The 16,668-nt window shown below is 40.5% G+C and overlaps 1 protein-coding gene across 2 annotated transcripts in view; it reads right to left on the reverse strand.

The window, feature by feature from the left end:
* LOC136883247 (arylalkylamine N-acetyltransferase 1) overlaps nucleotides 1-13,364 on the reverse strand; it is a 188,544-nt gene extending 175,180 nt beyond the window's left edge. The window contains exon 1 of one of the 2 annotated variants that reach the window (XM_067155454.2): nucleotides 12,999-13,364. In XM_067155454.2, coding sequence (XP_067011555.2) covers nucleotides 12,999-13,067 — 69 coding nt within the window. In that variant the 5' untranslated portion in view covers nucleotides 13,068-13,364. The remainder of the gene's footprint in view (nucleotides 1-12,998) is intronic. The other variant, XM_067155455.2, reaches the window with a different exon arrangement.
* Between the last annotated feature and the right edge of the window lie 3,304 nt (nucleotides 13,365-16,668).

The following is a 16,668-nucleotide window of genomic DNA, read 5'->3' on the forward strand; positions in this document are numbered from 1 at the left end:
TGAATGATGCAGATATAGGCTGTTAGTACGATGGGGTCGCTACTCCCAAAGTGATTTATTAATGAATGATAGATGCTATGAAATGAGAATGGAGAGTGTTGCTGGAATGAAAGATGACAGGGAAAACCGGAGTACCCGGAGAAAAACCTGTCCCGCCTCCGCTTTGTCCAGCACAAATCTCACATGGAGTGACCGGGATTTGAACCACGGTATCCAGTGGTGAGAGGCCGACGCGCTGCCGTCTGAGCCACGGAGGCTCCACAGGAATATTCTATTCTAATGAAATAACACTATTAATAGTGTGTATTTGTATTCCTTTTTTACATGTGTGTTAGAGTGTAATATGTGTGTGTTCGACAAATTGAAATTTAACTGAGCCGACAATGGAAAGTATCGCTTCCTTCTTTAAAATCCCCTCTTTTTCGTATAAGAGTCCGCTGTTTTTATGCCAGGAAGTGTAGGTTATACATATGAAGGGCCAGGGGGAAAATATCTGGTAAGTCGACATCCATCAGAACTCAGAAAAAACGAAATTTTAATTTCAAAATATTACTAGGTAAACAAATATGAAGTTTCAAAATAATTTGCTTTGAATAACTGAAGTTCGAAATGCAGTTTTAAGCTTGGTCCGGTGCTCAGTCCAGTATATCACCGCTAGAATTCGGATTTTTAGGCAGTGAGAGGTTAGAATGCAAAATAATTTGGTTATTAGGAAGTTTCGTCTAGCCCGTTGTTCTGTAATGTAACGAGAGAAACATACATTCCAGGGTTTCTGATGGGCCGTACCCCTAATGAATATGCAAAGCTCATAGCATAGCCATTGTGCAGGCTAGCCTATACTTGTTACTCGCTTCAATGAGTTGGCATTGTAGTCCAGGAATCTTCAACACAGAGCGAAATAAATGCCTTCGGAGCCAGTCTGCTCAGTGCTTGGGAGGGTAGGAGCAGCTGAGTGAGGAACGGAGGGGAAGTTCGTCAAGTCCTGCGTGCCGAAGCTATAGCTGTTTGAGTGACACTACGATAGTTTTATAAGTATAATACGCTAATTTTTATACTGAAAATCCCTAGATTGCATAGACATCATGCAAATATGTTAAACATGATCGGATCCATATATTTTTGCAAACAGCTGTTCTTAATGAATATTTGTACATCTAGGGACAGAAGTAAGCTCACCGATCTAAAGCTAAAATAATAATGCATTGCGACTTACCAGTATGCAAAGAATAGTACCGAAGATTCATATTATGCAATCTGAAAGAGCCCGAAGATCCTAAGAAGTAGACATACACCAAAGATGAATTTTAATGTTTTTGTTTAGTTTGCTTATTTCTTTGAGTTCATATTCACGATACCAAAATTATTTTGAAATGTATGTTCTTCTAAGACCTGTCTGTGTCGGTGCGACGTAAAGCAAATAGCAAAAAAGAAAAAATTGGTTAGTAGGAAGTGTCTGCCATAGCGTAGTAAGAGCAACATAAATTACAGGAGTTTTGATGGATCTTATCCCTAATGTCTATGCAATCCCCATAGCACAACGGTTGTGAAGGTAGACTTGCTCCGGTAAGTTTGCATTTTAACCTATTACTGCATAAAAATCCGGGCTCTAGTGATGATGTTACAAACTTTCAGGGATCATGGAGCATGGCAAATGGATCAATTTGAGATAAGGAACCGTAGTCCGGAAACGTTCGGGTCAAAATTTAAGCAAAATTTTACTAATTTAAGCCTCTTCTGCTCATCGAGATTCTCTCCCCTATTGTACTATTAGCACATGTAGGGTACAGTACAGTTGGAGGTATCAGGCCGATTTTTGCTTTAACGTTTGACTACAGGCCGCAGTGGTGTAGTGAATACGGCGTTGGTCTACTAATCCCAAGTTAGCGGGTTCAAACTCGACTGAGGCTGGTGGCTTTTAAAGGTTTGACAACCCCAAGAACGGACGGACGTTCAGGAACTAATAACTTTTGACTCGAACGTTTCCGGACTACGCTTCCTTATCTCGAATTTATCCATGAGCGGTGCTCCATCAACTGATAATGTGTCGATAAAATTTCAATCGTCTTTTCTGAAAAGTGTGAGAAATTTTTTCAGCCTGTGCTCGGTGTATGAAGAAAATATAAGTTATGCAATTTGTTTATACAGGGTGTAACCATGATGTTACAACTTTTCAGGGACGGAAAAGACGATTGAAATTTTATCGACACATTATCAGAATGAACACTAACATGCTAACTAAAAGAATTCTCAACCTGGCCCTTTCATTAAAAACCAAGAACAGCTGGCTTCGTGAAACTGAAACAGATCTCCAGGAAATAAACATCACAGAAGACATTGTACAAGACAGATGTAAATTCAGAACCAAAATCGACAATCACCACTTTGAAGACCAACCCAACACCAGAGCTACTATAACTTGGACAGAAGAACGAAGGAAGAAGCTCAGCGAGAGGATGAAGAGATTTTGGGAGGAAAAGAAGGCCAACACATCAGCTAAGCAAGTTCAACCGTGCTCCTGAGTAGGGCATAACGATGTAAAAAAATCACAAACTAATTTTTATGGGAGCATTATCTCTTTGTACCACCGCTATATGTATGAAGCCTGTTCTCCCTCGACAGCCAGCCGTCACGAGCGGAACAAGTAGAGCAACGAGCTGATGACCCATGTTCTAACCTATTATTGCCTAAAAACCCGGTCTTTAAACAACGCTAGTTCGATATCTAATTCAGATGTTCAATGGAAGGTTCGCCTTGTGGGTACATCCCGCTTAATTGCCAGGCTTGTTTACCCCTTACCAGTGCTTGCACTTGGCATCTCCGCTATCAAATGTCAGAACTGGTCTCTGGCTGTACCAATTACAGTAATGGGTACTGTTAATAACTTAAAAACTGGAACATTGCAACATCCATACTCGGCCAGTCTTGTTCACATTTCGCAGTAAGCACAAAATACGGGTTGGTCCTACGCATACGTATTTCCAGTGTGATATTTAACTCTAATGTGTTAGGGTAAGACGATCCATTGTCGCCTGACAATTACGAGGGGTTAATTTAATTTATTGTTTGCTTAATTGTTACTGTACTTTCATTCCAATTACAGCAGCATTATTTGTGGTACAAAATAAGTAATTATTACTTATATTATCTAGCCTTCTTCATCTTCTTTTTTATTTGTTTTCCCTCGGTCTCAGCGAGGGGGATCCCACCTCTACCGCCTCAAGGGTAGTGTGCTGGAGCTTCAGACTCTGGGCCCGGGGATACAACTGGGGAGGATGAGCAGTACCTCGCCCAGGTGGCCTCACCTCCTATGCTGAACAGGGGCCTTGAGGGGGAATTGTAAGATTGGAAGGGATAGACAAGGAAGAGGGAAGGAAGGCCGTGGCCTTAAGTTACGTAAATCTGGGCATTTACCTGGAGGGGAAGTAGGAAACCACGGAAAACCACTTCCAGGATGGCTGAGGTGGGAATAGAACCCACCTCTACTCAGTTGACCTCCCGAGGATGAGTGGATTCCATTCCAGCCCTCGTACCACTTTTCAAAAATTTCGCGGCAGAGCCAGGAATCCAACCCGGGCCTCCGGGGGTGGCAGCTAATCACACTAATCACTACACCACAGACAGGGACATATTACCTAGCCTAACGTAATTAAATGTACTCTAATATAATCCAGTCTATCCTGTTATTATGGGGTTGGGTTTACAAGTAATTGTTCCAATATAGTTTAATATTGTTGCTGCCCGGACAAAACCTCCTATGTGATAATATTTTTGGAGATATATTGACGCGTAGCACCTACATCATGAAGAGCGAGAATGCCTTGACAATATTCGTACAATATTGCACCTTAGATGACAGAACCTTACCGGCCAAAGTTCTAAGCTAAAATATTTCACATAGGAGGTTTCGTCCCGGCAGCGACGATATGCTGTTCGTACAGTGTTTTATCATAATCGTTATCTGTCAATGCTAGCTGTGCTTAGAATACGTTCCAGACGTCCGCCCCTATTTCATAGCAAGCTGAAAATAGAAGATTAGCGCAGACATTACCTCCTGAGTATCGCTGAATATCTTGAGTTTCCGGTGTCGCATGGTAGGATGTATGATTGTACTAGTATCCTACGTAGGTTAGTAAAGATTGTTATTTTACTCCCATAATTATGATTATTATTTTATCACAATATCACATATATATTTGTATGGTATGTGGCTTATAGGGTTAAAGGGTATTCGTGATACAGTAAGTTCGTAAGTTCTTTGAATAAGTATCATGAACTTCCTTATTGCAGACTAAGCATTTTAACTTTACTTGTTTTTCTATTTGCTTTACGTCGCACCGACACAGATAGGTCTTATAGCGACGATGGATTAGGAGAGGGCCAGTAGTGGGAAGGAAGCGGCCGTGGCTTTTATTAAGGTACATCCCCCAGTAATTACCTGGTAAGAAAATGGAAAACCTCTGAAAACCATCTTCCACTGATTGTTCTTTTAAAAGTTCATAATAATTGTTCATCATATTTTTAAAAATTCTAGTGAGTGGATGCTTTTAAAAATTATTTTAACTTTCAGTATTGTGAGTTAGAGCCGACGATTATTTTAAATTTATATTCATTCATTCTTCATCATCATGTTTTGAATTCTGATTAGTGGGTCAATTTTGGAAATGTAAATCGTTACAATATTTTTGTCTCATCTCATACCGTTAGGGGCCGATGACTTAGATGTTAAGCCCATTTAAACAAGAAGCATAATAAAAAATTGTATAAAAGAAAAAACTAACACAAGGAGGATCCCCCTGTGGGTGGGGGCGGTAGAATAACACCCATGGTACCCTCTGCCTGTCGTAAGAGGCGACTAAAAGGGGCCCCAGGGGCTCTGAACTTTGGAGCGTGGGTGGCGACCACGGGGACCTTAGCTGAGTCCTGGCATTGCTTCCACTTACTTGCGCCAGGCTCCTCACTTTCATCTATCCTTTCCGACCTCTCTTGGTCAACTCTTGTTCTTTTCCAACCCAGACGCTATTAGGTTTGCGAGGGCTAGGGAGTCTTTCATTTTCACGCCCTTCGTGGCCCTTGTCTTCCTTTGGCCGATACCTTCATTTTTCGAAGTGTTGGACCCCTTCCATTTTACTCTCTGATTAGTGTTATATAGAGGATGGTTGCCCAGTTGTACTTCCTCTTAAAACAATAATCACCACCACACAAGGAGGACGACGACTCGAAAAAAGTCCGTAATGCCCGCTCTTGTATAAATACGGTATGCGGTACAGCCTGCGCCAATGAGAGAAGGCTGCTGCTGCTGCAAGACTGCAATTGTTGCTTATCTGCTCTCCTTGTTTCCCTAGAAACGAAATATTTCTTTTATAATATATATTGTGAATTCAGTGTTGTGTTGATTTCTGCAATTACGGTTCTCATAACGTGGAACATTATTTCCAGTCATATGATGGGGCGTCAGAATGGGCCGAATTTGCTTCACGTTAAAAAACAGTATGAGGGGCGATTTAATAAGCAGACACCAAGTAACAGAAAATGAACTTGTGATAAAAATTAAAGGGATCGAACTCATTATTTTGGGAATAGTAAAACCGGAAACCACATAACTGTCTGCGCATTGAGATCGGCTGCAATAAAACTCTTCTATCAAGCTTTTATATGAAATATACATTAAAAGTGTATTCAATTAAGATGAGATACCGAGGTAACTAATGAATCCTTCAAGCTAGATTAAGTGAATGCTGACTTGAAAGAGATATGCGTTTAAGTTCGCTACGGAGTACTAGGAGAACCCATACTGAGAAAAGTGACAATTTGAAGTAGTGAGGTGTGTTTCTTAGTTAAAATAATCGATTTATGGCATTAGCTGACAGAAAACAGTCTGGATTTCGTCAAGTGGTTTTATGGTGATCCAGTCGTTGCTCAGTAGATTTCTATAAGGACAACTCATTCAACGTAATGTAACATAAAAGTTTTTCAGTTTGTCGAACACAAATTAAATATTATATTATATTTATTGAAAGTATGGCTTTCTTCTTAACAAAATAACAAGTTATTTCAACGTCAGAGAATCGAGTATGTGTGTGTCTCTCCTAGCGGAATGCATAAGACACCGTAACGTCTGGGGATATGAGCGAGCGCGAGTTTCAACGGCTAAAATTCTAATTCCAACAGTGTAGGAGTGCGCCTGATAGGTAGATCACACTTCTAGCATCCTAGTTGAAGGCGTTTAAGTAGCTAGCTAGATAAATGAATACCGTCTTTATTTATACCTAGCTATATTACGGCTCAATGCCAATACCATATTCTAGGGGTAGCATGCCCGTCTCTCACGCGGAGGTCCCAGGTTCGATTCGTGGCGAAGTCAACTGTTTCTACCTGGATCTGAGGGCTGGTTCGAGATCCACTCAGCTTACGTGATTACAGTGTGATAATAGCCCCAGTGTATAAAGTCAAGAATACGCGCAGAGAGAATTCGTCACACCGATCATGCGTCACCTAGCAATCTGCAGGCCGTCGGGTTGGGCAGCGCTCGCTCGGTAGGCCAAGGCTAATCAGGGCTGTAGCACCATGCGGTTTGTTTTTGTTTTTGAAGTTAGGACTCTTTCTTACACTTATTCACTATTAGAGTTGTTCATTATAATACTACAAATTAAGCTATATTATTATTATTATTATTATTATTATTAACAACAACAAATAATAATAATAATAATAAGAAGAAACCATCAGAACACGCTAAAAAGTTCAAACACACTCGTTATTTGGTCATAACGAAATAAATTTTGGACACATTTTTAGAATGGATAATAAGAGACTCTCAGAAATATTATTCAATGTAATAAATCCCCAAAACAGGAGAATAAATTGTCTGGAGGAAACAAGGGGGTACCTGAATGGATTGAACATCAGAGAAGACATCACGAAAAATAGCGAAGCATTCAGGATCTGAATCCTTCAGAAATCAGTTTGATGAAACAAGCGAGTGTTTTCGGAAAACCATCTTAAATTTCTTAAGAGAAACCTGGTTCCTAATGTTCGCAGGGAGAAAATTCCATGATCTGGTGGCAGAGATTGTAGATAATAAAATGTATAGTGAGAGAGGAATCGAATCATGTGCTGTGGTGGTTATTTGATTCGAGGAATTTAAAGAAGAAAGGTAATTCTACTTCTCTGAAGTAATAATTGAACGAGTGCAGTTGAAGACGGCCCTGCTGTGAAGTCTTAACAGTTCCTTATAAACCAAGCAAGGTGGCTACGCGATCTGGGTCACGTAGCAGTGAGCCTGCATTCTAGAGATAGTCGGTTGAAACACGCACCCAGTCCTGAACAGGGTTTTTTGTGGTTTTCCTATTTTCACGTCAGGAAATTGCTGGAGCTGTATCTTAATCAAGGTTACGGTCGCTGCCTTTCCAGTCCTAGACCTGCGCTATACAATCATCATCATAAGACGTATCTGTGTCGGTGTGACGTAAGAAAAACAGGTTCCTTCATATAGTATTATACAAGTATAATTTTTTTATAACGCAGAGTACAATAAGTCTAATGTTGTAAATGTTGAAAGTCTAGTCGACGTTCTTGAGTTATGTCCATGAATGAAGTATACCAGTAATCAGGAATAGGTGATGTGACGGAGCGAACAGGTTGTATTTGATTGGGAAAATAGTTGAGTGTTGTTTCAATGAATACATCTGCTGGATGTTGTAAAAACATCTACTCGTAAGTTAGTCACTGACGTGCAGTAGGGTATGACGTCGCTATTTAGCAAACTGTGTACTTAAGTGGTATGAAATGACACAAACATCTGTCCGTTTGCACATAACTTTATTTGCAGAGATTTTTCGTTCCTGGCCTTCTCCCAACTACCGACGACAACCTTCGGTGTGTTAGTGCGACGTTAAACAAGTGACAAAACATAAAAAAGTGATAATGTTATTGGTTTTACGTCCCACTACCTATCGTTTTATGGTTTTCGGGGACACCGAGTTGCCGGAAGTTTGTCCCACATGAGTTCTTTCTATGTGCCAGTAAATCTACGGATGCAGAGTTGATTTATTTGAGCAATACCTTCAAATACAAATTGAGCCTTCGTGGCTCAGGCGGCAGCGCGCCAGCCTCTCACTGCTGGGTTCCGTGGTTCAAATCCCGGTCACTCCATATGAGATTTGTGCTGGACGAAGCGGAGGCAGGACAGGTTTTACTCCGGGTACTCCGGTTTTCCCTGTCATCTTTCATTCCAGCAACACTCTCGAATATCGATTCATTTCATCTTTCATTAATTAATAATTGCACCAGAGGAGTGCGACAGGCTGCGGCAGCCAGCTCAATTCCTATCCTCGCCGCTAGATGGGGGCTTCATTCATTAAATTCCTGACCCCGTCAAATGACTGGAAACAGGCTAAGGATTTTAATTTCACCTTCAAATACCACCTGACTGAGCCAGGATGGAGCTCGCTAATTTGTACTTAGATGGCCAGAGTTCTAACCCCTGAGCTACCTAGCCCGACAATAATAATAATAATAATAATAATAATAATAATAATAATAATAACAGGACTCCAGATCTCATACCAGAAAATCCATTACATGGAGGGGTCTCTTCGGTACCTAGAATGACAATGAATGAAAACCCAATATGGCAAAGTATCCCAAGTGTCAACCAACCTTCAGGACTAGGATCTCTAAATTACAAATAGCATAGATAGATAGATAGATAGATAGATAGATAGATAGATAATGCCTTTATTGGTGGCGAAGTTAGGGCTCAAGGGCCTCTCTTACACTTAATCACTAGACGAGCATACATTTACATAACTTATAATTTCGAATACAAATAAAACAAATAATATCAATAGCAATAATAATAATAATAATAATAATAATAATAATAATAATGAAAGAATCCTTAACTTTAAAATAGGCTACACAAAATAAAGAACACTTAAATGATGTAACTACAGTAATCCATTCATTCATCTCATTCAATTCCTTCATTAACTCAACAATTATCCAGCAAGCCAGTGGGATCTACCCAGCAAATGCTCGCGGCAAGTCACTTTAAACTTGCGATGTGAAGGATTGTCTCTAATCTTCGCAGGTAGCGAATTCCATGACCTAGACACAGACATTATGAAGGAGCGGTTGTACACAGCAGTGCGGTTTACAGGTATGGCAAGAGAGGAGCCAGATCTTGTATTGTGTTCATGATAGGTCGAGAGGTAAGAAAAATATGAAGACAGATAGTCGGGAGTATTAGTGGAAAGTACTTTGTGTAGACGTGATAGCATATGAAGTTCATGGCGCTGGTGCACTCGAAGCCACGACGGCTCCTTATAATGAGGTGTTATATGAGCATTATAACGCAGATTAAAGATACATCTTACGCAGCTGTTCAGGCTCCGGTCCAGTTTCTTGTTACTGTCGCAGGTTATCTCAGTCAACAGTGTCACAGTAGTCAAATATAGGTAGTATCAGAGAGCGAATTATTTGTACTTTATGTCGAACAGAGAATACATTAGCGAACCGTTTCAGGGGCTATAAGCATAAGCGTACAGACTCACTTGGATGAATCTGGAAGATAATAAAATATCGTTATTTAATCCAACACTTAGAGGAAATGTCACAGATACCGTTTTTACGCGAATAATCCCCGTCACCGAAAAATGCCCGCACCCTAACTTTAGGAAGGCTGCTTTTGAGAAAAAAGTGCCAACATTGACTCAAATAAAACCCGCACCCCAATTTTGTGCCCCAAACTTTTTAAAAAATATGCGGGTATTATTCGCGTAAATACGGTATTTAGGAAAATATGTTTGAAATTTTACAGACTTGCTCTCAGAATGAATTAATCAGAGATTGACCAAAAGAATTCTGAACCTTGCCCTATCAATGAAAGTAAAAAACAACTGGCTGCTTGAAGTTGGAAAAGATGTTCCGGAAACAGGCATCACAGTTGACATTGTATTCGACTGTTCTAAGTTCAGAAAATCGGTCGACAATCACCGCTTTGCAGACCATCCAACCAGTGCCACCAACGAAACCTGGTCAGAAGATCGTAAGAAAAGCCACAGCGAGAAGATGAAGAGATTTTGGGAGAAGAAAAAGGTAACGACGTGAGCTAAATGAGTTCAATCGCGTTCCTTAGCCGGGCATAACGAAGTAATAATAATAATAATAATAATAATAATAATAATAATAATAATGAAAATGAAAATCCACAGTCTGTTTCCAGTCATTCGACCGGATCAGGAAAGGAATGAATGAAGGCCCCATCTAGCGGCGTGGACAGGAATTGTGCCGGCTACCGAAGACTCTCTCACTCTTCTGGGGCAATGATTAATGAGTGACAGATGAAATGACATTGGAGAGTGTTGCTGGAATGAAAGATGACAGGGAAAACCTGAGTAGGCTACCCGGAGAAAAACCTGTCCCGCCTCCGCTTTGTCCAGCACAAATCTCACATGGAGTGACCGGGATTTGAACCACGGAATCTAGTGGTGAGAGACCTGCCTTGCCGCCTGAGCCGCGGAGGCTTCAATAATAATAATAATAATAATAATGATAATACTTTTAAGCTGATGTTAACACTTTCATCTGGAGTGTTCTTCTATACGGCTCGGAGAGCTGGAAGTTGTTACAGAAAGATAACGAACATCTGGAAGTAATGGAGTTGTAGATCTGAAGAAAAAAGGCCAGAACTTCCGCGGACGGAAAAGGAAAGTAACGACAGTCTACTAAACATTGTCCCAGAACGCAAAGGAAGAAGATATCGCTTTCTGGTCATCTGCTAACAAACAATGCATTTATCGCACACATAGGCCTGATTGAAGGCAAGATTTTGGGGGAAGAGAACAATAGGGGACAAAGAAAAACGATGGTGGACGAAATAACACACAAAACAGGGTGAAACTACTATATAGAACAGCAGAAAGAAGAGAATTGTGGTTACACCCAGGTTATGATGATGGATGTACAACTGGGCAAGGATCGTCTCAGAATAGGAAACAGGTTCGATTCCTTAAAAATGAAGATATCGGCAAGAGAAAGGGAAGGGTTACGAAGGCGATTAAAGGAAGGACTCCCTAGGACTCGCAGATCTAACACCACGAGGGTATGAAGAGTACTGTACAAAAGTTGACCAAGGGGTTCGGGTAGGAATAATGAAGGTGCACAAGTAAATCGAAAGGGGCTGCCTGGCCCATGCGAAAAAATCGTGCTTGGTCCACCCGGAAGGACGTGGGTTCGATTCTCGGTCTGGAAGTCGAAAATTTTAAGAAAACATATTTCCAAATGGCCCTGAGATTCATCCAGCTTTAAAAAAATTAGTACCAGATTACTTTCTGGGGGTAAAGGCGGCCGGGCGTGGAACTAACCACTCTACCCAACCAAGTGCCGAGGTTACGTATAGTGGAAGCCTTTACCTTCCACCTCTCCAAGGGCCTACATGCCTATGCGGAGATGACTTTGATTTGCCTTTTTACAAGTAAATCGAAGCAATACCAGACCCTGTAAAGGACCTTGTGGTCGCCAACCAACGATCCCAAGTTCAGAGTCCTTGGGAAATTATATTTGTGTCTGTTTAATAATAATAATAATAATAATAATAATAATAATAATAATAATAATAATAATAATAACAATATTTGGATGTCCGACTTCTTGGCTGAATGGTCAGCGTTCGGGCCTTCTATTCAAAGGGTCCCAGGTTCGATTCCCAGCCGGCTCCGGGATTTTATTCGCGTCTGATTAATTCTTCTGGCTTAGAGACTGGGTGTCTGTGTTTGTTCCAACACTCTCCTTTTCATATTCAGACAACACTCCACAGTACATTACAAACCACCACAGAAACACACAATAGTGATAACATCCTTCCACAGAGGGTTGGCGTCAGGAAGTGCATAAAATAGGGTCAAATCCACATGTGCGACACAGTCGCACCCGCGACACTACAAGTGTGGGAAAAGCGGAAGAAGAATAATAATGTACTTAGGATGAAAAGGAAACCACAGGGAGTTCATCATGTCACAGAATAAATCACAGATACAATTAGAAATAGACCGTTAAAAATCTACGGACACCTACACAGAATGGATAACAACAGGCTGACAAATAAACTTCTAAACCTAGCAATATCCCTGAGAAAACTGCATATATTAGATAGTAGATTTATAAGAAATTGGCATTACCGAGGTAAACTTTCAAGATAGAACAACATTTAGGAACTTAACAAGCAAATATTAATTTGCAGCGAAACCTTAAAGAAAATATACAGGATCGAAAGGAGAGCGCAAAAAGGAAATCGGTCAACGAATGAAGATATGGTGGGAAGAAAAGGAGAAATATTTCTCTAAATAAGTTCAAAAGCTCTCGATACTTGGATAATGAATTAATAATAATACATACGGTATGTGTTTCAGTTGTTACCAGTTTTATTAAACATCAGAATGTTGGAATTTGGCCGGAATAGGGCTTCCTCAAACAACGAGGCAGTGCGTCTATTGGTAAGGGGTCTCTCATTATTAAGACCTGAGCCAGTATTCGAACCCGCAATCTTCATCATAACCAGTTAGCGCATAATTGAGAACGCTATCTCGATTTGGCAGAATTCACTTCACATAATCATTAATATTTGAGTCCGACTTCTTGGCAGCATGGTTAGTCTAGTGACCTTCGGTTCAAAGGGCTCCGAGTTCGATTCTCGCGTCTGTACCTTAAAAAGTCCACGTTCCTATCTCATAATCGCCGAAAATATGAGTTATTGGAACCCGAAACTGCTTAAATAAGAAACAACCATTGAATGATATCCTTAAAAATATCGTGCTCAATAAAATTTTTTTTTGGGCCGATGACCTTCGATGTTAGGCCCCTTAAAACAACAAGCATCAGAGTAAAAATGTTTTGTTATTATATTTTAGAAATTCATTACCTTAAGAGACATCACATTAAAAAGTAAACATTTTAACAGGTGTTTATCAATATTATTAGTAATAAAATGATGTATTTACCATAGATTTCCATTGCCGCTGGCTGAAGGTTTCTGTCTTCATGATGTGTTGTTCAATCTGTGTCGCCATCTCGGAGTCTTGAGTTCGATAGCTTGAATAACTTTTAAAAAGGGTTCACTTGTTCTGTACTAACTTGCAGTCGAACACTTTTATACTACACAGGAGAGAGCAAGAAGTACAAAAAACACTTTGTACGCATATGCTTTTACTGTTACGACCTTCAGATGTTCGCTTTTTGTTTTCTCGTAGCGGAAATACAGCGGAGTGCGGGTAACCAAGCAACGATAAGAAAAGTACAGCCAACGCGTGTGTCGTTCCTCTCTTGTTTCGAAACGACTTGGCTGGTTTTATAAAGGCGGGCGGGCTGCTACAGCCGTGTGTGGCTCGGTAGTGGGAGTTAAGCCAATACCGTTTCGGAGATTTGTTTATTTTGAGGCACGGGGCCAATGGTAGTGGAGGTGGCACGCTGAGGTGGGAAGTGTGAAAGGGTAGATGTTAACTGAATTGAGAGTGAAAGATAAAAGGACAGATAACGTGTTTTGTTTCATTTCTTCTTATTCCCCCCCCCCCCCCCCCCTCCACTGCTGTGTGTGACATTCGACCAGATATTCTGTTCAGTGTGTTTTATTAACGGGAATACATTAACCACGTTGAAGAGAAAGTCCACACTACTGTTTCGTGAGTGCTCAAGGTCAGATCGAAGCGATGAATCTCCTCGTTGTGCTGTTCTCATTCCTAGAACCCTTCGCGGTTTTCGAAGGAAACAACGGATCATTATTAAGAAGCTGAAAGGCGCTAGCCTTCGAAGTGAAGGACCAAGTGTTTGATTCTCTTCCAGTGATTCTCTTCCTTAGACTATCCCTTACTGAAATGACGACCGGGCGAGTTGGCCGTGCGGTTAGGGGCTCACAGCTGTGAGCTTGCATCCGGGAGATAGTGGGTTCGAACCTCACTGTCGGCAGCCCTGAAGATGGTTTTCCGTGATTTCCCATTTTCATACCAGGCAAATGCTGGGGCTGTACCTTAATTAAGTCCACGGTCACTTCCACCTCACTCCTAGGCCTTTCCTGTCCCATCGTTGCCAAAAGACCTATTTGTGTCGGTGTAACGTAAAGCAACTTGTAAAAAAAAAATCTATTTCTAGCCGAGTGCAGCCCTTGTAAGGCAGACCCTCCGATGAGGGTGGGCTGCATCTGCCGGGTGTAGGTAACTGCGTGTTATTGTGGTGGAGGATAGTGTTATGTGTGGTGTGTGAGTTGCAGGGATGTTGGGGACAGGACAAACATCCAGCCCCCGAGCCACTGGAATTAACCAATAAAGGTTAAAATTCCCTACCCGGCTAGGAATCGAACCCGGGACCCTCTGAACCGAAGGCCAGTACGCTGACCATTCAGCCAACGTGATCTGCATATCTTCCTTTCTTTCTTAATCCATTTATCATCCAGGGTTGTTTTCTCCTTCGGACTCATCGAGGGATTCCATCTCTACCGCCTCAAGGGCAGTATCCTGGAGCCTCAGTCTTTGGGTAGGGGGGATACAACTGGGAGAAGGACCAGTACTTTGCCTAGGCGGCTTGACCTTCTATGCGGCCGTGGCCTTAAGTTAGGTATCACCCAGGTATTTGCCTGGAGGAGAAGTGGGAAACCACGGCAAACCACTTCGAGGATGGCTGAGTTGAATCGAACCCTCGTCTACTCAGTTGATCTCCCGAGGCTGAATGGACCCCGTTCCAGTCCTCGTACCACGTTTCAAATTTCGTGGCAGAACTGAAATCGAACCAGGGCCTCCAGGGGTGGCAACTAATCACACTAACCACTACACCACAGAGGCGGGCGATCTGCATATCTAATAAAAGCATTATCTATACTAATATAGAATGTATAAAGAGGTAAAGTTCGTTTGTTATGTAAGGGCTAATCTCAGGAACTACTGGACCAATTCTAAAAATTATTTTACTAATGTAGACATTCATTATCTCTGAGGGACATGGGTTGTATTTTATTTTCAAAAGAATTCGAGGGGGTCAGGGGGGAGATATAAAAATAATAGGCAAAAATAAGCTAAATATCGAATTTGTCATACAAAGACGAGACAAAGCTCAATTTAAGGTGGCCATATACACTATTTTTCAGAAATTTCACTTAAAAAAAATCAGTTTTGTAGTAAATTTCTTCTAGTTTTAGAAAATGTATGGTTAATAAATATACCATTAACCTTTCATGTCGAAATAAATTATTTACTGTAAGAGGGCGCAACCGTTCTGACAGACAGCTGTCATGTCATGTCCGGCGTATCAGCTTTCCCACTGGTTTCCGTCAAGTAGCATAACGTTCTTTAATTCTTCCATATTAGTGCATGTGCTCCTGATATTCTTGCTAAGTGTTTGCATGGCAAGACACATAATAATAATAATAATAATAATAATAATAATAATAATAATAATAATAATAATAATAATAATAATAATAATACCGAGCTCGATAGCTGCAGTCGCTTAAGTGAGGCCAGTATCCAGTATTCGGGAGATAGTAGGTTCGAACTCCACTGTCGGCAGCCCTGAAAATGGTTTTCCGTGGTTTCCCATTTTCACACCAGGCAAATGCAGGGGTTGTACCTTAATTAAGGCCACGGCCGCTTCCTTCCCACTCCTACCCCTTTCCTGTCCCATCGTCGCCGTAAGACCTATCTGTGTCGGTGCGACGTAAAACAACTAGCAAATAATAATAATAATAATAATAATAATAATAATAATAATAATAATAATAATAAGTCGTTCAATGGCACCATTTGGCTGCGGTGTCCGAAAACTTCCTCACCACATTAAAACTATCAGTAACGGATGATGTATGCCATTTTAATTGTGGAAGACGAATAGAGCTTCATGTAATGAAAAGAATAAACATAATTCCTGGAAAGTACATGGTAGACTCAGTGAAATGTTCAGACCAACTTCGTATTTCTACATGTGCCAGAAAGTCTACTCCAGAAGGGAAGACAAGAAGGAGGTACCTCAGAGGCCGGAAAAAGATGAAGGAAGACCATATAGCTTCCAAGGAACGACCTGTGTATGTCTCTGATGTGACCAAAACAGAATGTGAGTGAAAACATACTAAGTAAACTTTAAATGCGATTTACTCATTAATTCGTTTTCTGACATTTGAAGTCATTCAAATTGCTTTAACTTTTGTCAAAGAAATGGTAACTGCTTGATTTTTATGTCAAATTAAAGCTAATACACGTATCTATGTTCCCTAGCACTGAAAGGATGCTATTAATAAAAATGTAATTTTAACAACACTTTAAACAATTTTGTTAAACAAAAATTCAAGAAACTTAAATTGTAATATAATTTTGAAACCCTTAATTGTGACTAATTCAAAAAAAAGTGGTAGGGAACATTCCCCACGTAAGTTAGATTGTTTTTGTTCAAGTTTCATGGATTTTGGTTAAACAATGTGAGAGATAGAAGACTTTAAGTATCCCAGTGTAAATAGCAACACATTATTTTTTATAAACAATTAACATAAAATTTGTGTAAAATGAACTTCAAATTTCTTAGTTTGATCATGATAAAAGAACAGAAAAATTTAACATTGCTAGAGATTATTCTTTAACAAAATCATTCCTAGTGTATATGGCCACCTTAAGCCCTTTGACGCAAAGAACAAAA

The sequence above is a fragment of the Anabrus simplex genome, chromosome 11, assembly GCF_040414725.1.
Source record: "Anabrus simplex isolate iqAnaSimp1 chromosome 11, ASM4041472v1, whole genome shotgun sequence".
In the NCBI taxonomy this organism is placed as follows: Eukaryota; Metazoa; Arthropoda; class Insecta; order Orthoptera; family Tettigoniidae; genus Anabrus; species Anabrus simplex.